The sequence below is a fragment of the Crocodylus siamensis genome, chromosome 4 (genome assembly GCF_052110815.1).
Source record: "Crocodylus siamensis isolate JL-2025a chromosome 4, ASM5211081v1, whole genome shotgun sequence".
Taxonomy (NCBI): Eukaryota; Metazoa; Chordata; order Crocodylia; family Crocodylidae; genus Crocodylus; species Crocodylus siamensis.
The window spans coordinates 65250777-65276644 of record NC_143398.1 but is presented as its reverse complement, the minus strand read 5'-3'; the positions used below and the strand labels follow the sequence as shown (position 1 = coordinate 65276644).

At 41.8% G+C, this 25868-nt stretch overlaps 1 protein-coding gene across 11 annotated transcripts in view; it reads right to left on the bottom strand.

The window, feature by feature from the left end:
- Window positions 1-23823, bottom strand: part of HMGA2 (high mobility group AT-hook 2) — a 184915-nt gene extending 161092 nt beyond the window's left edge. For 3 of the 11 annotated variants that reach the window (XR_016441781.1, XM_090042464.1, XM_090042461.1), the window contains exons 1-3: window positions 21922-22283; window positions 20763-20849; window positions 13261-13311 (exon numbers count right to left, since the gene is read on the bottom strand). Coding sequence is in view for 10 of the 11 variants with exons in the window: in XM_090042464.1 (XP_089898590.1) it covers window positions 13261-13311; window positions 20763-20849; window positions 21922-22155 (372 nt within the window). In the remaining variant the exon portion in view is untranslated. Of the gene's footprint in view, window positions 1-3580; window positions 4594-13260; window positions 13312-20762; window positions 20850-21921; window positions 22284-22717; window positions 22966-23239; window positions 23466-23511 lie in introns of those variants that run through there. The other 8 variants (XM_090042457.1, XM_090042458.1, XM_090042459.1 and 5 more) reach the window with 8 other exon arrangements.
- Window positions 23824-25868: the final 2045 nt, after the last annotated feature.

Here is a 25868-nt window from a genome sequence, read left to right as displayed (position 1 = left end):
CACATACCACAAATGTTTTTATGTGCAGAAGAATATATTACTTTTTCATTAACAGATCTCAGAGTTGTGTGATTATACCTTTGTTTCAGAGAAACATTACTTCTCTAAGGTCCCACCATAGGTAAAGGGAAAACTAGAACTCATGCCTGAAATCCAGGTTCCACTGAATTCAATGAGAATTTTGACATGGACTTCAATGGGACCAAGATATTCCCCTGTATCCCATGACTTTGGGCTCTCTGCTTAATCTAGTTGATGACAGCCACCTGGGCTAGGGACAGAAGTTACACATAAATAGTATAAATGATCAGAAACTGGTTCAAATCTGTAACACAAAAGAAGTTCAGTGCACATAAACCTCTTTCAAACTCACCAAAACTGGTTTAAGATAAATCTGGATGGATATAGTCTCAGACTGAACTGATTCAGGTTAAATCAGTTTATTGAACTTCTGTCCCAGATCTCCTCCATATCCAATTTAACTCACAGTCCCCCAGCATTCCAGGGTGCTTTCTACCTCCCCCATAAACATCCCCTTGCAGGATGGGCAAGCTAGTCTTGGCTCAAGCTGTCTGCTCAAGCCAAGAAGGGAGGCATGCTCTAGCACCCCCCAGTTTCTGGTCTGAGCCACTTCAGGCATATGGCCACATTTCCAGAATCAAGAGAATGCCTGTTCACTTGCTTATTAACTCAATCTACACAGTTTAGATTAACCTGTGAAGATTGAATCGATTCGGCCTCAGGATTTTTAGCTATCTGTACTTAGCCCTGTACTGTCTGTATTTAGCACTCAAGCACAAGTACAGCCCAGCCTAGGCTGATGAGTGGAACATATACACAGGTAAGCGACAGGGGCCAGGGTAATGCTGAAAGTAGGGGGCCAGTGCACACATCCACAGGAGGCCTAAAATGCCTCTACACAAACGCTCGTAGTATGGGAAACAAGCAAGAGGAACTTACCCTCCTGCTAGCTGACACCAACCCAGACATAGTGGGGATCGCTGAAACGTGGTGGGACCCAACACATGACTGGGCAGTGAACATCAAGGGCTACAGGCTGTACAGGAGGGATAGGACAGGGAGGAAAGGTGGGGGCATGGCACTCTACATTAAGGAGGAATACACATCCTCGTCAATTTGCAAAGAATCAGATGAGAGGCACTCTGAAGTGCTCTGGGTTAGAATACAAGGCAGTCGCAGGGCAAGAGACTTAACGGTGGGGGTCTACTACAGACCACCCAACCAAGGGGAAGAGCTAAACCAGGAATTCTTAAGTCAGTTCACGGAGGTAGTTAGGTCAAAGGATGTGGTCATCATGGGGGACCTGAACTTTCCAGAAATCTCCTGGGAAGAGCAGTAAGCCAGGTCTGACCGCTCATGTAGGTTCCTAGCCAGAATGCAAGACCTCCATCTAACCCAGGAAGTGCACAGTCCCACCAGGGGAGATGCCTTGTTGGACCTGGTGCTGGCCACGGGAGATGACCTGCTGAGGGGGCTGAGGGTGCTCGACCACCTGGGAGACAGTGATCATCACCTGCTGGAATTCACCATCCAGCGCAAGGAGGCAAAGGCCTACAGCAAGGCAGCAGCCTAGATTTCAGGAGGGTGGACTTCAATGAGCTAAGGAGAATAGTCGGGGAAGCACTAAGGTCCCAGAGGGGAGGGGAGCCAGGTGTCCAAGAAGAGTGATAGCTCCTTAAGGAGACGATCGTCCAAGCCCAAAAGGAGGTAATCCCAACACAGATCAAAGGGGGCAGGAGGGCACAAAAGCCCCCATGGCTCACCAAAAGCATCCGGGAATGTCTCCTAGCTAAAAGGCAGGTGCACACCCAATGGAAGGGAGGGGCCATCACCAGGGAGGATTATACTGAGGTTGCTTGGGGATGCAGGGGGGCAGTCAGGAAGGCCAAGGCGGAGATGGAACTGGGACTAGCTTCCTGGAACAAAGACAACAAGAAGTCCTTTTTCAAATACATAGGGGGCAAAAAGAAGTTCCGGGTAATGTGGGGCCCCTGCAAGACATGCTAGGAAACTTGATCATCACACCAGATGACAAAGCCAACATATTTAACAATTTCTTTGCCTCCATTTTCCTGAGCAGGGACCAGAACAGCCCCCTCCCCCCCAAGGCCCTCCTTACACCCCAAGGGAGGTGCACCTAGGTCAAGGGTTAGTGAGGAACTAGTTAGGGAACTTCTGGGAGGACTGGATGTATTCAGATCAGCTGGTCCAGAAGATCTCCACCCTAGAGTACTGAGGGAATTGGCTGAGGTCATTGCGGGACCCCTGGCACAGCTTTACGAGCACTCGTGGTGCTCTGGTGTGGTGCCAGAGGACTGGAAGAAGGCCAATATGGATCCCATCTTCAAAAAGAGGAGGAAGGAGGACCCGGGTAACTAAAGGCCAGTTTAGTCTTACCTCAATCCCGGGCAAGCTTTTTGAGAAAATTATTCTAGCGCATATCCACGAGGGGCCAGCAGGGAAGATTATGCTTAGGGGCAATCAACATGGGTTCATTAGCGGCAGGTCCTGTCAGACCAACCTGGTGGCCTTCTATGACCAGATCACCAAATCCTTAGATGCAGGGGTAGCAGTGGACATAGTTCTTCCTGGACTTTCAGAAGGCCTCCGACACTGTCTCTCACCCTGTTCTCATTAAGAAACTGGGGGACTGTGGTATCAATACCCACACAGTCAAATGGGTCGCCAACTGGCTGGAGGGCCGCACCCAGAGAGTGGTAGTGGATGGGTCATTTTCAGCCTGGAGGGATGTGGGCAGTGGGGTTCCACAGGGCTCGGTCCTCAGGCCCGCACTGTTCAACATCTTCACCAATGACTTGTACGAGGGGGTAAATAGCACCCTGTTCAAATTTGCTGATGACACTAAGATGTGGGGGGATGTGGGCATGCTAGAAGGGAGGAATAGGCTGCAATCAGACCTAGACAGGTTACAGGGGTGGGCAGATGAGAATAGGATGGGATTCGACACCGACAAGTGCAAGGTGATGCACCTTGGGAGGAACAACCGGCACCATACCTACCGGCTGGGGAACTCCCTTCTCATCAGTACAGAGGCAGAAAAGGATCTTGGAGTCATCATTGATGCCAAGATGAACGTGGGCCAGCAGTGTGGGAATGCAGTCAGGAAGGCCAACTGCACCTTGTCATGCATCCACAGATGCATCTGGAGCAGATCCAAGGAGGTGATCCTCCCCCTCTATGCAGCACTGGTCAGGCCGCAGCTGGAGTACTGCATCCAGTTCTGGGCACCACACTTCAAGAGGGATGTGGACAACATGAAGAGGGTCCAGAGGAGGGGCACTCACGTGATCAGGGGGCAGCAGGGCAGACCCTACGAGGAGAGGCTATGGCACCTGAACCTGTTCAGCCTCCACAAGAGAAGGCTGAGGGGGGATCTAGTGGTCTGTTACAAACTAGTCAGAGGGGAGCAGCAGGCACTGGGGAATTCCCTGTTCCCCCGTGCACTACCAGGAGTGACCAGGAATAAAGGTCACAAGCTGGCAGAGGGTAGATTTAGGCTAGATATCAGGAGGTGCTACTTCACAGTCAGGGTGGCTAGGATCTGGAACCAACTTCCAAGAGAGGTGGTGCTGGCTCCTACCCTGGGGGTCTTTAAGAGGAGGTTAGATGTATACCTTGCTGGGGTCATATGACCCCAGTACTCTTTCCTGCCATAGCAGGGGGTCAGACTCGATGATCTGCTCAGGTCCCTTCTGACCCTAGAAACTATGAAACTACTAAAAGTCTTTACCTTGCACAGATGGCTTCACATGAAACTGCTTCATGCATGGAACAGCCATTAACTTTAATGGGAATTCTGTGAATGAAGCATTTGTAAAATGAGGCCTATGCCTTTCCACCACTGCTGCACCCAGCCGCAGCATTAATTGTTTATGAACCTCTGAGCACTCTCCATGGGAGTCTGCCTCTTTTTGTTCTGCATTTCTTTCCCCAAATGTCCTATGTGTTTTGTAATCTTACTTTAAAGTCTCAAACAGACAAATACTAGGACCAGGTCCCTGAGCAGATTTATCAAGACGTTTAGCATTATTAACAGGAAACAATGTAGTAAGAGTGGTGAGTATATGAATGAGTTCTGTGTGAATACTAAGGAAACCCCAAGAATATGTTAGCACAATGCAACTTTGATAAGATCATAATAGTGAAGCTCACATATGTGTTTGTATTACAACTTGTAAAAGGACCCAATTGATCTCTGTTAGGATAATTGATGAAACAGTCCAAATGGATTAAGATAGCATGTTGGATAAAACCAGGATTTTTACTATGTACAGGAACTACAGATTTTAATGGATTTTTAAGCTCTCAGCAGTTATTCTAAGCAGGCAGGATGTAAAGCATAAAATTCTAAACCTGGCTGATTCATTGATAATTTTAATGGCTCCAAAATGTAGGCTACAACCCTTGGGAAAATAAAGCACACAAATCTCAATGGGGGCAGACTCTGCTGTCATTTATACTAACATAAATCCAAATACAGTTATTGCAAGTGTAGTTCACAATACAGTTCTATAGTCCCGAGTGTAGCTTGCAAAATACAGTTCTGGCAGTCTGGAAAAAAACAAACAAACTGTTTGAACACAATGTTCAAAAAGAATGTAGAAATCAAAATAAAATAATATACTAACCACAACTAGCCTCCCAAAATTGTTCTTTTCCCCATCAGTGTGTGTGCACATATACATATTACAGTAATAATAATAATAATAATTTCAGTTTGTGAAATTATATATAAAGTTAAGTCATCCGAAGTGGGGAACACTGACTACCATTTCAACTGGTAAAATGAGGAATGAGCTCATGTGCAAATGGCTTCATGGTAAGCAGCTACCCTACGCAGTCGTTTCAGCCATGTTGTAAAACACACACGCAATACATTCCATGAATGTAGTGAATGCTGCAAAGTCCCTCCAGGGAAAAAACAATGAACCATGGAGATGGCCATTTTAATGCTGTCCCTTTTCCTCAAATGTATCAACTAAGATAGTCCAGTGGCTATATAACACAATAAAAAGGTCCATTTTCCACCAAGAAATCAAGAGAACATTAAATTTGGACAAACCAAGTAAACAGTGACAAAGAAGAAAAATCTGACAGTGACTGACAATTCCTCCCTATTGTCAACAAGAAAATTATACTTCATCAACAGCTTTTGACAGGAGACCGATAAAAGTATTCTGTGAAATAAGAATCACTTTCAACAGTGAACGACAAAAAGATTAGAAAACGAACAGCTCATTATGAACATTATCATCTATAACATCACGATTACATGTTCCTCAACATATGACTTTTGCATGCAGTCTTTCACCTCTTGGAACCTTGATGCTTCCTGTTAGAGGGTTCTCCCTGAACACTGAAAATACTTAGATTCTCCAGTTTAAGCAGTTTAAGATGCAGCAGTAACAATGTCGATAAATATGTATTCTGAACAACTATTTAAATGGTACTTATTTAATTTTTTTATTTAAGGTCTACAAAAACACCTCTATTTGGTTCTACAAAGGAAAAAAAACAACTACTTTATTATTATCTTGCTGGATGGGGTTTTTTCCTTTTAAAATTTGAACATGAAATCAAATAAATTTAGGAAGAAAAGGAATGGTGTGTAGACATATGGTTAAAACTGGGTAAGGCTAAGTCATATACAAAGTACATTACTGTTGGTACAAAAATGCTTTTCGTGGCCTGGGGTGCACACAATAAAATTAGAAGCCACCCCCTGCTGAGGACATTTTGCAGGTACTTACTGCAGAAAACCTCCTTTCTTGCTGAAAATCCAATAATAAGACTAAAATGTAATACTGAAATTTCAGATTACAGCTAAGCTTAGTTCTACAATTAAGGGAACGGAAATAATAATACTTGCACTCGCAGCATGTCAGGACTTTCATTCAAACACCTCTACACACTTTCCTAACATTATCACAACGCCATTGAAGAGGTGCCAATCTGCATTCCTTTTGAGTCCTGATCTCCTATTTGGGTGTTCTAAAGAAAGCAGAAATCAGGCCCTAAGTGTCCCAAGTAATAGGTATTACCATACCTTTTATTTCAGGTGGGCTTGATTTGCATTTGTAAGGAGGTTCTTTCATACTAGCACTGTAAAGGGTCATAAAGTGGAAGGAAATAATATTTTACTGCTGAGGGCTTACTGCAAATGAGCACTAGGCACAGAGATAGTAAGTGGTTTGCCCAATACCATCCAGTGAGTCAGAACTGGAAAAGGAATGCAAAAGTCCTGACTCCCACACTTCTATTTTAAATTGAAAACATCCAAGGAGCCAATATGCTATTGACGGGGCAAATAGAACAATTTTATGCACAAGGAAGACGTAAGAACACACTATCATCATCATCAGGAGTCACATTTTTGTCAGGTGCATCTCAAAACGATAGCTGGACACAGCCAGTCGCAGAAACCCCACTGACGTTGACGCTCCTTCATCCATCTTGTACAAAAAAAATATGCAAGCCTCTTTCGAGTTTTCCCTTATTCTATTCCTGTCACAGGCTGAATGAATGTTCAGCAAAAACTAGTATAATCAGTTATTTTCAGATGTACAGTTCAAATGTGTTTCCTTCCATCATCTAACCTGAATGCAAGTGTAATTTACAAAATGTCACTGACTTTGATCTTAAAGCATATGACAAGGTGTCAGGAAACTATATTTCTACTACAGATTCTTCCACAGATTTCCTTGGGCAAGGCAGTTAACATCTACGGAGGATATTTGTGGTTTCTTTATCTGCAGCCAAACTTATCAACTGTAAAAACTGAACTGTAGGAGCAGAGATGAGTTTACAAATACCTAGTTATCTTGTTAGAAGCATAGTAACTGAGAACTGCATCTACAGCAGAACTGTGGGCGCAAATATTGAAAAAGGTGGACCATCCTGTTGACAGTACAATCAATGGACACACCTGGCAGTTAGGGCTGTAAAAAATTAGGGAATGCCATCAACTGAAAATTAATGTTAAAGAAACTAAGGCCTACTCTGTAATACAAAGCTTTGCCAGGAGAACAAAATTCTGAGCACGTTTAAATTCAACAGCTTCTTCTCCAGTAGCAAACTTGCTTCCTTCCAGCAGTTACTCCATATCTGCCGAGTGGACTAAGCAACAAATGAAAGGCACTTGAAGATACTCCTGCTTGTTCTTCTGGCTGCCATGATCATTCAGTAGTATAGGCTGTTACCGGTAGCTGCGGGCTGCCTCTTCAAGTTCTGGCAACAGCGAGGGGTAAGTACAGATACAACCTAATTTTTTGATCAGTGCCATTAATACCTGAGATTATAAATTGAAACCAAAAAAATGTCAGTGTACTCTTCAAATACTGAACCTGCATCTTTACATGCCTCTTACCTTTGCCCATGGAAATATACTTTTTTTGGCCAATTCTGAATTGAATAATTTCCCTTTAATAACTTTAGAAATGCAAAGTACTGTTTGCCTAATTTGAACATGACTAATGAGGGGTGGAAGTCAACTGATGTGTTGACCTTTCTGATAACATCAATGAAAGCCTTAGCTAATTTTAGATGATGGAAGATTCTGTGTAAAAATCACTACTGGTATAGATGAGCAGCACTCCTTGACAAAGTGAGTTGCATTCCTTTTTATCAACAGAGAAATTTAGTTTCCAGGTTTGAGCAGGAAAGAAAAGTGTGGTATTATATAAAAAATATTTAACTGACTCTTATCTTTAACCTAGCCATGGCTTCCAGAGACATAAAGTAGTACATATCTCTCTAAATGTATCCAAGATAAAATGAATATGTTTTTAATGAATGTTTCCATCCATTTGCTTCGAGAATGGAGAATGCATTTTCTCCCTCCTTAATAACGAGCGAAAAAAACTTTGGCAAAAAAATGGCAAAATTACAGAACTTAAAAGGTGTGCCAATACTGGGAGATCATTTTAATGTTGCTAAGTAAGTTGCTTTTCCTACCATTCCGAACTTTCAAGAGAGGATCTGTTTTGGAAATTATCCTATTTAGAAACCAGATAAATAACTGTGAAAGTTTTCATGGCTTAATTCATGGTCTTTGCCTACCCTTTCAGCTTAAGTAGGACAATGGTAGTTTGTCTATGGGAGCTATAAAAGTCCATCTATGATCTTTTGATGGATAATATTATGACCCTTCATAGACAACAGTCTTGCTTATGTTGATGCATATCATGCACATGACAGAAGCTGAAATTGCATTATATCATAGGTAACTCAGAATCTCAATCACTTTAAAAAAAGAAGAAACTAAGGTAGTATAAAAGATGGAACAATAGCAGAACTCCTTCTGATTTGCTCTAAGCAAGGTAGTAAGGAAACAACCAGTACCATTAAAAGTTGAAAGAATATTAAATAGCATTATTCAAAAAGCATTATGCTTCCCAGGTGTGCATAACTGAATGCACATCTAAAATATTTAATAAAAATTAAGCTATGCTATTTTCAGTTACATAAATAACCTTCTTTTTAATACACCATCTCAATGTGCATAATGAAGCATACCAACCTTTCCATGTCAGTTCTCCACATTTTACAGCAATCACATTATGTCCCAAACACTGCCAGTCAAGTCACCTATCCTAACTCCAATATTTATTCTTAAAAACTGAACCTCTATAGTTCAATTTAAGGGGATACTGACAGAATCTTCCTTATTTAAAACAAATCACTGAGTTAGAAATAAGAAAATTCACATCTTCACATCACAAGATGCTACATTTTCAGATGGAGACAGAAAGGTCTCTTACATTATGGGTTGAGAAAGACCATAATTACAGCAATGAAGGAGCCTTGATAAATTAATGCTGCATCTAGTGATTCCATCTTCCCTGGAGCCACAATTTTGTCCTCATACTTACTTCTACAGGTTCTAGAACAGTGGGGCCCTGAGTCTGATACAGGCCCCTGGATACTACAGTAATATAAATTATTAACTACTATTGATAAACCTCCAAGTTCATAGATCAGTCCTTTCAAATGGCACTGTAAAATAATCGGAAGCAAAAGTTATCAAACAGTAGTTTCTTTTCCTTTATTTTAAAGACAGTTAAGCTGATTTGACAGCATAAATTGAAATCCTGACCCAATGAAGCAAACGGTAAAACTTCCGTTGACTTCAAGGGAGAAGAAGTACACCCTCAACCTTTAGAATGGTAAAAATCATCTGTAACTTGTGCATAGAGAAACCATGTTTTCTTTTGTGTATGTGTTTGTTTTACTTCCTACCAATCCGAAATGCACTATTTAATGCATCTGGTATGGTGAAAAAAAGATTCATGAAAGCGAGAAAGTCAGGTTATCTGAACAACTCACATTTCTCTCTTTTATTTTCTAGTGGATATATGTATGTGAGTGCATGCTTTATATGCTCTTGGAAATGAACTACTCCTATTCTGTTGTTATAAGCATGTTATTGTTAGAATTTCATCCCTTCTGTACACATTCCATTACCAGACAGTTTTCATTCCATTATGTCAGTCATTTTTCCCATCATCATAAAACCCTTTACAGATTTATAATATTCGCATGTCAAGTTTCTGGATATTCCTTGTTATTTTATGTGATGCTGTAATGCCATATGCTGAAGCTGGGTTTCAGTTTAAACAATGAGGAGGTGAATTGGACAATGCCAAAAAACTATCTGGAGACATAACAAAAATAATGGAAATAAAAAAAAAATCTATATAGCCTTTTAAAGCATCAACTTCAGAAACCGGTGTCAGGTTTCTCCATTAAACTGACGCTTGAGAGCACTAGAAGTCAGTTAAATTTCCAGAAGTTTTCAAAACGATCCCTTGGAATAAACTGAATTATAATTGCTTATTCAGTCTCCTGCTGCAACCCTCACCCCATCATTTCCCACTCATTACTGGGCTTACACAAATGCAAAAAGAGAAAAAACCTAGAATGCAAGATCTTTGAGGCAGGGCAATGGGGACCTGTTATGGCAAAACTCCCGCCAACTGCAATGGAGCACTTCATGCCCTTGTCATCTCTGGACACTGTCATGCATTCCTATGGTATTGTAATAAAAAGAGCCAGGCTGCTTCCTCTGCAGGTCCCATTTGCATTGGAGAACCTAAGTCAGATTCCTGTACCGAGATCTCTAAAATTAAAGGGCAACAAGCTCATAAAGAGATGTTTTTAATTATTACAACAGAATTCTCCTCTCACCAAAAATCCTCAGTGCGCTCATGGATGAGCAACTGTGCAAAAAAACAAAAAAACTTGTGCAAGATGAGGTCTCTTGCAATTGAAATTAAATTCTAAACCCAAACGTGTTATTCTATCTGGGTCATCCCTGTTATCTTAAATGCTCTTCTTCAAATGTCTTTACATTTAAGTGGCTTTTCTTTATAGCTCACTATGTATTTCCAAAACAGTCTTTTGTTCTTCATTGTTAGATTGGCTTGCAAGGAACTCATCTTGGACTGTTTCTCAAACTACATATTTCTTTACTAAAAAGATAACTTCTGGTAAACAAGGTATGTACTCTACTACTCTCTACTCTGCTTACTTTATACCCCCACCCTCTTCCCCAGTTTTATACTAGTCAAAAAGATTTAGTCCCTCTTCTGAAAAAAATTGAGAGTCACAAATGTTAAATACTTAATTTGAACCGGCAGAAAGACTGGCTACCGGAATTCTACAGAGGTCTGTTAGCTAGTATGTCTCTACATGTGCATATTGAAGGAAACAGCAGAAATAATACTTTACAATTTGATGAACAATATATGACACAACCTCTAGACTCACAAAAAAGAGTTACAAACTTAGAAAAATATCTACCGTATACAATTCCAACCCCCGCCCCAAAGAAAAAGGAAATCTATACATTCCTTCTTTTAATTGATACATAACTGTTTAAAGTAATACCTAATATAAATGTATTGGATTAAGAAAGAAAATAACCGCTAATGTATTTTAAAAACGTACATGAAATTCATGTGATAAGAGGAGGAGTTTTCTGAACAGAAGCTAGATTTTAAAACACAGCGAGCTACATGTTGCCATCTGTTTTCAGGCAGAATCCCTCACTGACTAAAAATTGTTGGCATGATAATGGCTCACATAACAATATTTTTTCATGGATAAAATACAATATAACTCTCCATTTCACCACATGCAAAGCCCATAAGCCTAACTCAAAACTGTAAAAGAGCAAAGCAGAAAAGAGAAAATGGCACTTGTGTTTTCCAGAATCTATAGCATTGTATCACTGTTGGGTGCAAACTTGTACATTTTGTCTAAAATTCACAAAAAACAATCATACAACATGGGACTGAGTGTGTAAAGAAATCTGCTTGTGATATCTGCAACAAGACAATATTGCTGTGTTTGAAACTAAACCTTACTCTCAAAGAAATGAGCACCATTTGCTGGAAGAAAGTGACTTGATATTCTGTAAGATAGTCAATAATTTTTGCAGTTCAAACTCTTCAACTGAAGGATTCTACTGAACTTAATTCTGCGCTACTGCTACCTGGTCATCATACTATAAAACAATATATCACCTTTTTTCCTCTTCAGAGAAGATATCTCTTAATTTCTAACTACAATTCAAATGGTGACTCCTTCCATTCCCACAGAATTAACAACTTCATGCAGCTACCACATCGTGAAATGCAAATGTAGGTGACTTTGTTGTAACAAACAATATATTCATAAATACATAGTCAAGCTTAGTAAATCCTGGAAAATCTTACAAGTGAGCTGACATTATCTAATAGAATGGCACTGCTGAGCTATTTATTATTTGCTTCCTGTAATCCACTTTTGGAGAATATTACCAAATTATGTAATTTTGTACAAATCATCTAATTTCCTAATGTCACTTGATTTCTTTGTGTACTGATAGTCTACCTACTCTAAACACTGTAGCCATAAACAGTACACACTGTATATGACTGCCTAAATTTGCTCCACAAAATTGCAGGAACATCCTGGGGTCCTTTTATCACTGGATGACAATACAGGACTATTTTTAAGGTGTATCGTAAAGTCATTGCTCCCCTCTTGTACTTAGCTGCTGACACCTTGGAGAACCTGAGTCGTAGTTGTAAGCTTCCTGTGGTGTGGTTTTAGCTCTAGGAAGTATGGATGCCTTGACAACAGTCTTAATGCACAATGGAAAGAAATAAGATGAACAAAAGACGGAAAAAATGACAGCATCCAGATGAAGATAAGGAGGAAGGAACATAATGAAGGAATGAAGACAGGGATGAAGAGAGAGAGGGTAGGAAAAAGGTACAGAAAAGATGTTGGCCAGACATGGAGAAAGTAAAAGGTAACTGAGGAAAGAAAACTAGAAGAATAACTTGTTATAGAGCATATGGTTGCACCCTCAGTTTCTTCCATTAAACACCTGCTGTTGGTTTTCACATGCCGTTCTCCTTGCTTTCCTTTTGGGAGTGTGCGCATCAGGGAAAGAAATAGAAAGGGAAAGAGCAGAGGGAGGTTTCTCATCAACTTAAATCCTCAAGAACACTAAATCTCTAGTCTCCAGAGAAGCAAGGGTATGTATGTTCCAAAAATGCATTGCTTCAAGATCAACATCTAGGAAATCAACAGAAAGTAGGGGGAGGACAGGGGGACCGAACCAAAACTTTAAATTTAAATATTCCACATCACCTAGTCTATGAGACATTAAGATGGCCCAGACAGGAAAAACAAAACAGCAAAACATCAAATGCAAGTTTCCCACAGTATATATTTGTTCTTTTTAAGGATTTGAGGAGAAACGTACTCCGCTTCCCAGGAAGAGGGGAACATTAATGAGATAAAGAAGGTTTTTTAACTTTATCTTGTACATGCTGCATTTGAATTTTATCATCTTCCATAATCACCTTCTGAAGCCTAATACCCCCTTTAACCTTTGTTACTCAATTACTGAACAAGTTATCTCATTGTTACCCTTTTTTGAAGGAAGAGTTGAGGCTCTTTTCATGCTGATAAGAGACGCACATAAGTATTCACTCCCAGCAAACATTTAGTAGAAAAGTGTCTTGAGCAAACTATCAGAGTCTAAAGGTAGGAAGCTGTGATAACTTTTCTGCTACCTTAACCCTTTCATTGATCTACTAGAATAGAAAGAAATGGAAGAAAGAAATTCTTTTTCCAGATTAAATGCTTTTTTTTAAAGGAGTGATTTTAAAACTTGTTGTATAAAGAAAAAATAGATTATATAACTGGAAATGAAATATTTACCCATTTTCTGGGCCGGCCTCTGGGTCGTTTTTCTCCAGTGGCTTCTGCTTTCTGTAAAGTGAAAAAACAACGTATTTTATCTTCCGACATTATTTAGTAGTCCTGGTAACTGAGAACATATTTCCTGTAATATTACCCAGTGAGATATATCTGCTGATTCGACAGATGGCACCAAGTCTCTCTCTCTCTCTACCTCTCTTATGGGTGAATATGCCTACTTTCCTGTTTCTAACATTTCATAGCACTAAAATTCCCTCTGGCATAGCGTTAAAGCATACAGTCTTTCAAGAGGAAGGAAACAGATTTTAAGAACTGAGTATTTATTCTGCCATTTTTATCTATAGTCTAATGATGATGTTCTTCGTCCATATACTTGACAAAAGCATCTCAGCTTCAATATGCAAACGTAACTTTTAAATTCTGAGTAAATCTTTCATCATTCCAAAACATGCCTTCATTTTCCAGAGTTGAAGCAAAATGAACAGGAGGTATCCTCAGAATAACAACTCATACTTAAGTACAGTGTTGGATACCACAGGATTAAATAAAGGAAACCTGAGTTGTACCAGAAACTCCACCATTAATTTGCTTGGTGAGCTTGGGATACATTTATCTTCGTGAATCACTTTGTGATCTTTGGATAGAAGAGTATATCTCAAGGATTATTATGTATTGGCAGACGCTATCGCTGTGCTCATATCTGTATCTGATTAATCACAACAGTAGCCATGTACATAGACAAAGGATTAATTCTGGCCCTGCTAAAGTCAATGGGAGTTTTGCCTTTACTGCAGTGGAGACAGGATTTTACCTTGTATGCAATGATATTCCCTTTGAATGAAGACTTGTTTTATACCTGCTGCATTATATGTTTCCAAAACCCTGCTTCTTCATGGTGTGTGTGTGTGTGTTTGATTTTCCCTCAGGAGTCAATTGTCTCATTATATAAATCCTTTATTGGCAAATCTCTGTAACAAGCACTGTAATGCCATGCCATGTAAAGTGAATCCCTCTAAAGAGAATCTGAGCTGAGGCCAATCTCTACAAACCTTGCACTATAAGTACAGTGGAATGACTTTGAAATAAATCTCACCAAGAAAAAACCTGTGAAAAATAAAATTCACACTCCTAAAGGGCAAAATTATCACTCAGACTTGTTAAAAGAGTAAACTTACTCTTTAATAACTTATACCAGTGTTACTTGTAAGGTGAAACCCTCTTATGAGAATACATGTTAAAGTATATTTGCTGTATTCTGTAGCTGTCTATTTCAGAGGTTTTGTTTCCTTTCACAACCTTTGTTTTTATGTCCTTATAACTTTGGATGATGCAGCTAAAGTGATCTTTAGCTTAAAATGTCTGTTATACCCTGTGCTTATGTTTATTATTGAACTAATCAGAAGCATACATATTAAAGAAAAGATCTGTTTTAAATGTTCTTAAATAAACACCTCCCTGCACATACAATTTTTAAGTTTTATAGAACTAAATTAAAGACCATTCTGTTAGTGTCTATAAAAACCAACACGGACCATTTTGAAAACTATTGCAAATAAATTGTAGTGTAATTTAACAAACTAAGAAAAGACAAAAATAATAAGTTTAACTAGACTATGTAAAGAAGCTTGATTAGAAGGATAACCTGAAGATTTCTTTGAATAGGTAATCTTAACTTCCTCTTATAAACTGTCATGCAGTGAAGCTGTTTACCATTAACAATGCTATTTCACCCCAGAGGTGGCTACATGACAGAAGTGGATAGTGTTCCCGGCAATGTATCATTTGTCTATCAGTTTGTAAAGTACTTTGGGACCCTTTGGGTTCAAAGGCACTACATTACTGGTGTATATGATTTCCACCTTATGTTAGAAGAAAAACATTTCCATGGCTCTTATCAAAATCAAATCTCTCCCAGAGGTTATCTGGGCAACAGCAATGCATTCCAGTTATTATGTTTTGGTACAGAGAGGTGCTGTAAGTAAATAGGAACGTTTCCATAGACTAAACTGCAGAAGATGAATGACAAGGACTTCCAGAATGGAAATTTTATCTCTCTTCTAAGAAGGGCCACAGACAAAACACTTCTTGAACAAGCAAGAAGGAACAATAATGCTCAAAAGTAGATGATAAAGAATTCTAAGAAGCAGTCCCATTTTATTTTTCAGCTGGATTTTTTTTTTTTTTTTGCCACTCGTTTCGTAAACATAGCACACATTCACCCTGGAATCTAAATGTGGTTGTTTGATTTAAATATCTGAAGGGACGGTCAAATAATTTCATGTTTTTCCACGCAGTTTTAATTTCCTTAACAGAAGGACAGGCACACCAACCCAAGAGCACTGCTTTGCCTCTTGACAGATATTCACAGCAACAAAATCCATCTGTCCTAATAGCTGTTTGCTTTCATTAAAACGTTGTGTCTAGAGTGACGGACAAACCAAAGCCAAGTCACCCAAAAATAACTGAGAGTGTTATTTAGGCAAGCAGTCTCAACTACCCACTACAGTTCATACCTGCTTCGCCGAAGGTAACTGTGGCTTGAATCTTCTGATGCTGTGCTTGAAAGTAAGATACGTTAAGGCAGGTTATATAGCTCATCATGTGACACAACATGATGAGGCCTGACTTCGCTCTCCCTAACATGACACATGTAATACCACCTGTAAAATAGGAGGGCTGGGAAAGGTATCAGTCAACCAGTTTAATGGTGTTTTCCAAAATATTAAAATTTTTATGAACAACATGAAAAGTATCTTTTTTGTGATAAATTTTAGGAATAGAAGTAGTTTAAGAAACTTTTTGACCACAAGAGATGCCTCTGAGAAATGGTGTTTTCCACGTGATCACCAGCTGGATTTAGTCTGTACAACTGGTGTTCCAAGACTGTTTGGACTAAAGAGAGTTAATAGGCAGTGGACAGATTTGAAAATCATCTAAGATTTGGCAGTATAAGGCTACCTGCCCCTTGCTTCACTAACAAAGGATGCCATGGGTTCAGCAAAGGTAGAACCTGACTGTCCACTATTACCACCTCCTTGATGCAAGGGTGTGCACTGCCAAGCAGAAACTGAAATTGTAGTGTTGAAGGCAATTAACAAGACAAGATGGGTGTGAATAATTTAATGGATATAAAGTGTTCCTCAGGCATCCACCTATTGTCAAGCAGGAACCCAGATGCAACAGAATCCAAACTTTGTACATTCTAGCTGACTTGCAAAATGATCTGTTGAGACGTCAAGATAAAATGTGTCAGAGGTATAGGTCAGCTGGAGTAACTGATAGCTTTCCGAACACAGATCACTGTTGTCAAACCTAGTCAAAAGAACTTGCACAGTGAAGGGGCCCTTTTGCTGAAAGTCAGTTTGTTACAAAAAATTGAAAGACCTAGGAACTGAACAGATAGAATCCATGTCATCATGTTGACCTAGTTTAACTCTAAACTGGGTTTTGCCTTCTTCTCCTGCCTTCCCACATATTACTCAAAACATCTTGTTCTGTGGTATCTAACTGTCAGATGCAGTCACCACTTGTGCATCAGACCCCGTTTCCCTTTAAGCTTCTTATGGACAGTCCCAGTTTTAAGAAGTGAAGCATGGAAAACTCAACTGGATTTTCCAAGTACAGTTTAGGATAAAATTCTGGCTCCACTGATATCAAGGGCAACACTTCCACTGACTTTTACAAGGCCAGGATTTCACCCTTAGACAATTTAATTACATGATACATGGCCCTCTGCAAGGCACCATGGCCATACAAAATGGAAATAACAGAAAGTTTAGAAATATACAGTACTATAAATCCTGTTTTGTAAAGTATGCTTTTCTGAACTCAATTGGTTTTTTTAGTTATTTAATTTCATTCTATTAAAAACAAATTACTCTGTCTGTTACAGCTTCAAGTAGATTTAAAACTCAACTGAATGTGAATTTCCTAGAACTTTTATTTTTCTAAAGCTACAGGTTGCACATCTGATGTTTTCACTTGTGGCCCATAATCTCTACTACTATTGTGCTTACACCATAAGAGTGTTTCTTCATTCTGAATGAGGGAAACTTTATGCCAGTATTTCTATCAAGCACAACTACAGGACCTACACAAAGAAAAGTCCTGAATCCTTAAGAAAAAATGGAGATGTGATAGTAATAGTGCTCTATCTAAAAAATAAACCTCAACTTTAGAGCACCCAAAACATGAACAGTGGGATGTCAATATTTTGACCTTTTTTTTCAAAGTAAAACAGTTATTTCTTAGAAACAGAAGATCTTCACTTATTTTACTATTTTTTTCACAAATGATTTTAATCAGTAACAGCAAGTCTTGTTCAGAAACACAGTCCTTAATAATAGAGCACTCAAGTGCAAGGTAATTAGAGTCCTTTTGTGGCTGTCTCCTACTTGTCATCTCTGAACACGTTATTTGTATTCACTCTTTGTAGAAAATTAAACCCACTGAGAGACTGCTTTGGGATTTTTCCCTTCTGTTTGGCAGAAGGTAGGCTTACCTTTTGTATTCATTAGAAAATAAATCAGATATGCATTATATGTAAATCAGGTTTTATGTGTGTATTACCTGAAATTAAGGTAATTGCTACATTATTAGCTGTCCAATTGGTCTTGAAACATTCTGCATATATTGTCAAGTTTCACACTGCTAATTTCCTAACAAGCAGAGTTTGTTTTCAAATGCCCCAAGGCCAGTTTACTAAGGCCAAACACAAGCTTTGGAAGTAAAATAAAACAAAAACACCCCCAAAACACCCACCATGCACCAAGGAATTTTAAATACACAACACAATCAAAATCTCAGGGCAAATTGTGCCTCAACTGATTTAAAGGTATTTACTTTTTTAAAGTATAATAAAACAAAGTCCCAGTACTTGTCTGAGTATTTTTAGCTCCCTGCCAGTTTGTGTAATACATTTTTAATTGTGATGTGTAATGGTTTGCAAGAGAACACCCAATCAATTAATCATGAGTGCCTTCTCATGTCTGCTCTGTGGGTTCTAGTGGTGTACGTTTATCTTACATGTTGTGAACACTATAGTACATTTCAATGAGCTCACTTTGAAAAACACAGGCCACACACTATTCTTTAGAAATTCCAGCAATTTTCAGCTGCATGTATAGCAACCAAGTTCACATGCATAGGGTCGAGCCAAGTTAACAAGCACTGCTTTGAGAGTTGAGAGGGTAGCGAAACCCTTACATTTACAGATACAGATATATAGATATAGACATAGATGTGTCATCAGAAAGTTACAAATGAAACTCATTATTTTAAAATGATACTTACAGATACAATTGAATCTTCATTTTTAATGTAAACTTATCAATTCATGTTTACTAGCAAAAAATGATCAAAAAGAAATTGTATAAAATAAAACCTGAAGAACTCAAATGTGAAGTTACAACATTTGAAGGAAGGTTTAAAGATCTATTTTGAAAAAAGGCAGAAAAATAGTTATTTGAAATATGATGCCAAAATGTTTTGCTTCCCTCCTACCCCCACCCTTTAAAAAAGCTGTATAACTGTTTTACACTTTGGAAGACTGAGTAAATATTTTGCATTTGGGATACATTTAATATTCGTGTTATCAAAAAAGCTAAAAACAAAAATCAGACTTACATTTTTTTGGGAAAACATCTAGGATGTTTTTAATGATAAATAAGACAATTGCATGCTGGTCAAATTTTATTATAAACAACATCCTGTAGGAGTTTGTCATAGTTACTGAGTTACTTAGCGAACTCTGAAAATCAAAAAGACGCAATGAACTTGTTCAGGTCTCAATCCACATTAAAAAGTAGCAACAGGCACCAAAATGATCTGAAACATAACTGAACTGCATAGCATACCATTTCTATAGTAAGGAAGCCCTTTCTAATTTATGTTGATTTTAATCCCTACAGATTAATTAAGAGATTTCAGTATTTCTACTAGGACCCTCTTTTAAAAACATATTTTTTACCATTTTTTAAATTTGCTCTTGTAATATTACAAATAGCACCATGACACAAAGCAAAATTTACTCTTCTGATAGTAATCATCAAAATCTGGATTTTCCAAAATAGTAAAAGTTTGTCCCATCTCTTTTGAGTTAAATATAAACCATTCGATAATGAATCTGAAATATACATTAACTATCTAAAGAAAAAATCTACATAGCTAAATAGGCTACAACACAAATTATGTTTATCCATTTTAAATATCTAACTGAAAAGTATATTTACCAATTTAAGGATCTTTTGACAGAATAAATGCTTAGTTTTGTTTTGTTTTTTTACAGTCCAGGCAGTAACAATGGTATATTAAGCATAGTAGCATACGTTCCATAAAGAAACACTCAAAACAGTTCAAATAAAATGGAAACTGAACCTACAGTCAACCCCTAATAAATTAATATTTATCACTAGCTAGCATGGTAATTTTTAATACTGAAAACTATCAAACCTAACATGGTCTGTACCCATAGGCACACTGACAAAAAAACCATAATTAAAAAAACACCCAACCATATTCCAACACACACTTTGCCACCTAACCCTTCCAAAGCAAAATGAACTGATACATTTAAGCACCACAGTTCCCTCCCAGATTTTGTAAGCTTTTGTTTTCAACTTTGTACCTGCAAATGAGGGCTAACTGCAGTATAACCGTCTCCATAAACATGACCTCTGTATTTATTCCCAACACTAGATTCATGTTCACCAAAAACTCCTCATCTATATCATTCCTTTTGTCACCATTATTCTATGCTACACATTTGCTAATTTAAATAAAATTAAGGCAGACTTTCAAATTAAATTTATTGTTTAACGTCTATGAATTGTTGGGAGAAGAGATTGACATCACTGAACTCTCTCTTCACTGAACCCTGCCTTTGCTAAACATATTCAGAACCACCACAGTATGCAGGAGCTACCCACACCAGATAATGCTAATAGCACAAAAGACTAATATCCCTTCAAGCAAAAGTCACTTTGAAGCTGATTACCAAACAATATGCATCAAACCTTCACTATAACTCACAGTTTACCATCTTTTTTCAAAGCAGTACATTTCAAAAAATTTGCACATAATTGGAATGACTTCTAATTACCATGTTTGACAAAACACTTAGTTTTTAGTATACAGCTTTGGTTTCAAGCTAGAAATTAACTTTTTTTTCTTTTCCTTTTAAAATCCCAAACTAAAAAAAATTCTAACTAAAATTCAAAAGGTTGAGATTTGCTGCAGACAGCAAAGAGGTCAATAAATATATCAAATGTGCCAAGTCACATCACTAGTTTATACGTTATTCAAAAAGTAAAATGCCCTGTATATGTTCTGTGAAATAGGATTTTCCTTCAGCAAATATCAGCTCTGATCTGAAAAGGTAAAATACAGGCAATAGGTGGCTTCCCTTCCTAAAACTGCACTACCGTTCTGGGCTAAATATATGAAATTATTTGGACTCTAACCACTAAACAGATGGCAATGGTAGGGACTCTCTCTAATCTCACCTTCTGGGCTGCTTTAGAGGGACTCTTGTTTTTGCTTCCTTTAGGTCTTCCTCTTGGTCTTTTAGGAGATGGCTCTCCAGTTGGTTCCTAAACACAGGAAAACAGGCTATTGTGGCAAGAATCTCCAAAAGAAACTATCCAAGTACAAACTACAACTGAGCCACTACTCACAACACATTAAGGGTATAAAAGAGACATACATTTAAAGGATAATAAAGGTTAAAAAAAAGAGAACTCTATTTTGCAGCTTTAAAAATAAAAAGCTTCATTTCAACTGCAATCCAGTAACAAAACCCTGAAAAGTTGGCAATTTCTAACAAAAGGAAAACATACCTGAAAACATGTTTTGTTGGGGGCTGTTTGTTTGTATTTTAAAACAAAGATGTCTATCAAAGCCTTGGTGGGAGGAGAACCATTCAAAATTTAACACTCTTGACTCGTTTCCCCAGAATAAAACAGAATTATTGTCGGCAGTTTCCAGCCCGTTTGCAAACAAGGGTTGAGAGCCTGAGAGGCTAGAAAGCAATCTGCAATCTATTTTCTCCTAAGGGCACCAGTCGTTTGAGAGGGGGTGGGGGTGGAGGGGCTTCTACTCCAGGCCACATTTAAGTGCCTGTTGTTCAAATAGAAATGTCTGGATTTCTTTGAGGCGGCTTTTGGCAAACAAAACAAACAAACAAACAAACAACCCTACCCCCAGCCCTTTGTGGAAATCAAATATCTGGAAGTAAACACAAAAGTTGTGCACAATGTGGGAGCAAGTGCTGGTGTGGAGCCGCGCTCTGCGCCGTCCCTGGGCTTTGATAGTAAATAAAGCAGTCATTAGCATGGCTCGGAGTGACTAATAGCGCGGACTCCAAATATTTATTCAGTGAATCATAAATACTATCAAACTCTTCGGGCTCCAAACCTCGAGCGTTTCATTCAGCGGACAGGATGTGGTCGAGCTAATTAAATGCAGTTTGTTAAGCAGCCTGCAACGCCTCGGATGCCTCACGCTGCCCGCGCCTGGGAGGGACAGAGGGAGGAAGGGGGCAGCCCGGCTCGGGGCCGCCTCCCGCGCGAGCCGCAGGGCACATGTGGAGGCAGCGCTCGCTCTTTCTCCGCCGCGCATTCAAATGCTAACGCGGCCCGCGGTCCCCCCTGGCATGGGCAGGACCTTGCCGGGCCGGGATTGGGGTCGTAGCGAGCCCGCGCCGGGTAGGGCAGAGGAGCTGCAGCCGGCGGGGCCGAGGGGCCGCGCGGGAAGCGGGGGCCGCCCCCCCCGGGGTGCGTGGCGGGCACCGCCGCCCCCTCCCCGCGGCGCTGCGGGCCGGGGCCGGGGCCGGGGCCGGGCCGAGCCGAGGCGAATGAATGGAGGGCAGAGCTCCCAAGAAGGGCGTTGCGGCGGCATCCCCCAGCGACCCTCCGGCGCAACCTCCCAGTGCACCGGCTGCCCGGGGGTGGGGGGCTGCAACCCCCGGGCACCGCTGCACAGGGCAGGGGGCGGGAGACGCCGGGCAGCAGCCTGGCCCCGGGGCAGGGCTTGCGAGGCCCGGGGGGAGGGGGCAAGGACCTGTCTGGGAGCAGGCACAAGTTGCAACCCCCCCGCCCCGCCCGCGCCGCCGGGCTGGGCACCTCATGGTGGCAGCCGAGAGATGGGGGCACACAAAGCCTCGCGCCCCGTCCCCACCCCAGGGGCAGGGCAGGATCAGCCCCCGGCGGGACGGACACGCACACACACAGGGCCTGCCATTTCAAACGCGGCTCGGAGCGCGCTGGTTGGTCCGGGTCCCCATTGACACGGCCAGGCGCGCACAATAGCGCCGGTCCCAGGAGGGGCTCGAGCCCTGGCGCGCGCGCACATGCACACACACACATGCACACACACATGCACATGCACGCACGGAGCCGGGCAGCCGCATGCAACCAAGCCCCCCTCCCCCCCCGCCCCCGGTCCCGCCGCGGGCACTGACTTGCGGCTGCTTCCTGGGTCTGCCGCGTCCCCGCTTCTGCGGCGCGGAGGTGGCAGGTTGCTCCGGGGCGGGCGCGGAGGGCCGCCCGGATCCCTCGCCTCGTGCGCTCATCGCGACCTCTGCGGCGCGGCCCGGCCCCGGCCCCGGCTCCCCGGGCGCCTCGGCGAGGGGGCGGGCAGGGGGTGGGCGATCCCGAGCTCCCGCCGCTCCCGCTGCTCGCTGCCACCGCCGCACCGGACGTCCTGGTGCTGCCAAAAAGAAGAGAAGGGAAGGAGGAGGTGGCGGCGCGGGGCTGGTGCGGGAGGAGGAGGAGGAGGAGGGGGGATCTCCTCTCTCACAGTTTAGGACGGGTTAGTAACATGAAGCAGTGCAAGGGGGAAGAAAAGGAGGGAGAGAGGGAGCCGCAGCAGCCCTGGAGCCGCTGGGAGAGGGGACGCAAAGCAGGGGGGTCTCCCAAATTGAACGCAAGCGGTGGGTTTCGGATCAGGACCGGTTCGAGATCAAACGCATTGAAAACGCAACTGGTGACACCGCAGGACTCCCCGCAGCCAAGAAGCCGCCGGCATTGAAACCTCCAATGTTAAAAAAAAAAAGAGAGAGAAAGAGAGAGACTCATTCAAAATTTAAAAGGCAAACTTGCAGGGAGACAGAGAGGGAGGGAGCTGCTCCGCGGCTCGTGCCTGGGATGTGAGCGGCTGAGGCTAGAACATTATGATGCGAGTCCTGCCCACGGACTCAGCTAGGATGAGTAAAGAGGGAGGGGGGGAGAAAATCAAAAGCAAAACAAAACACACCTTTGCCCGGGGGTGGAAAAAAATAGGCGGGGGCTGTGGAAGGGGAAAAACAGGAGGCGGCGGCAGGGCGAAAAGCGAGCGCCCGGGTGCTGGAGCGCGGCCAGACCCGCGAGGAGAAGCCCGGCGGCGGGCGGCGCGCGGGGCGGGGCGGGGCGGGCGCCGGGGATGCCCCTGCCCTGCCCTGCCCTCCTCTCCCCAGCCCGGGAGCCCGCGGGGCAGGCGCGGGCGTCAGGGCACGTCTCCCCGAAACCAGCTCGTCCCACCAAGCAAACAAACGAAAAGAAGGGCTTTGTCAAGGCTTCCGCTCTAATCCCCCGCTCTTCTGCTCGTTCCAGTGTTTTTGCGCTGCCTCAACCTCCTGCAGGCTCGATGGGAGACGCCACGTGGAACAACAAAAGGGCAAAAGCAATACAAAGGCTGAAGAATATTGCCTGTACCATCCCATTCATCGCTCGGTGTTTTTCATGAATGGGATAATCACTTAAAAAGTCATACACATCTCTATAATACACCCCCCCATGTGGCACCAAAATATGTATGTGCACACAGACAAGGTTTTTAAACCAACACAGCTACAGCCAACATCCCCCCCAACACACACACGCACACACAACTCCATAATACTCCATATTGTGTATGTGTGTGTGTACATATACACAACACCAGACATGGCACCAAAATACAGGAGGTCCTCTCCCAGACAGTCACAGGTAGAAGCCAGCACATATTTCTAAACCTCTTGCACCCCTTGACCATTCTCACACCTCTGAGATCTCATCTTCACCTCTTCTGGGCTAGATCTATAGGTTAAATAGGAAAAGAACCTTCAGGACTCTTTGCTTGGAAGAGGTGAAGATGGGAAGATCTCAGAGGCGTGAGTGGGCAAAACGTGGCCCAGCCAGGCCATTTTGTCCCGCCCGCGGGGGCCCTAAAAACTTTAGAAAATTAATATTCATCTGCCCCGGCTGCCTGTCATGTGGCCCTTGATGGCTTACCAAAACTCAGTAAGCAGCCCTCTGCACAAAATAATTGCCCACCCCACATGTAGCTAGTACAGAGACACTTGCTGTTTCGGCCCTTTTTCTTCAAGAACAGCATGTGTAAGCCCTCCTCTGTCAGCAGAGCAACAACCATATATGGGGTTTTGCCAACACAGCTACATTGACTAGGGAGTATGACCCAGACGATAACTCTGCTGGCAAAATTCAGTAGTGCAAGACTAGACTTTAGTCTCAGAAAGAAAAGTAGTTCCTGGGTAAAACAGAACTGACTTGAGATGAGACCTGATGGGTAGAAAGCAATGCTGATACGAAAGAGGAAAACCATTAGGAACTGGCTAAATCTTTGATCACAGCCTCTATCAAAATGGTGCATTCTCCAACTGTCTTAGAAGAGCATCATATAAGAATTTCAAATTCATCGCTCAGTAATACATCTCCCATCTTCAGTCATGCTATCTTCTCAGACTTAGCACAATAATTCATCCCTTCATGGTGGCAAGCCCAGTCTACTGCAACTCACACTCACCTGTGATAACAAGGAATAACGGCCACAAATTGATTGAGAGCAGGTTCAGGCTTGATATCAGGAGGCATTACAGGAGGTTAGGGCTGCCAGGCTCTGGAACGGGCTCCCAAGGGAGGTGGTGCTCTCCCCTACCTTGGGGGTCTTCAGGAGGAGGTTGGATAGATATCTGGCTGGAATATTATGATCCCAGCACTCATTCCTGCCCAGGGCAGGAGGTTGGACTTGATGATCTGTTCAGGTCCCTTCCAACTCTAAAAACTATACCAGGGGTCAGCAACGTTTTTGGACAGTGCAAAATACACCTGCAGCCTCAACTTGTAAGATGTCTATATGTCAGGGGTGGACAGCGGGGAAGCCATGAGGGACCCAATCCTTGTTGTGACAGCACAGCCCCAGTTCTTTCCCCACTGTCTGTCCTGAGGCCAAACAAAATGCATTCACATGCCATGCTCTGGCATCCATGCCAGGGGTTGCCTATTCTTGTTCTACACAGTGGAGGCTGGCTATGTGAAGGCTTCAAATGATTAAACCCAGCTTTCCATCTGCTAAAACAAAAATATTAAGAGTGTCACATCAATACTCCATATGTTACTGTGGCTTCACCTCCAAGTCCAGACAGTCTTTCAGGTCTTAGTCATTACCTTCAAAGCCCCAAAAGCTAAGATACAGCTGCCTCTAGAACTGCCTTTCCAGTCCTTTGGAACAATCTGCAAGGACCCTGGAGCTGAGCAGAGATGGGGGCCAGAGGGAAACAAAACACACAGCATGACATTTTAATGGAAGGGAAAGATAGCGCATAGAAGTCTCTTCAGACGGAGTACTCCTCCTTG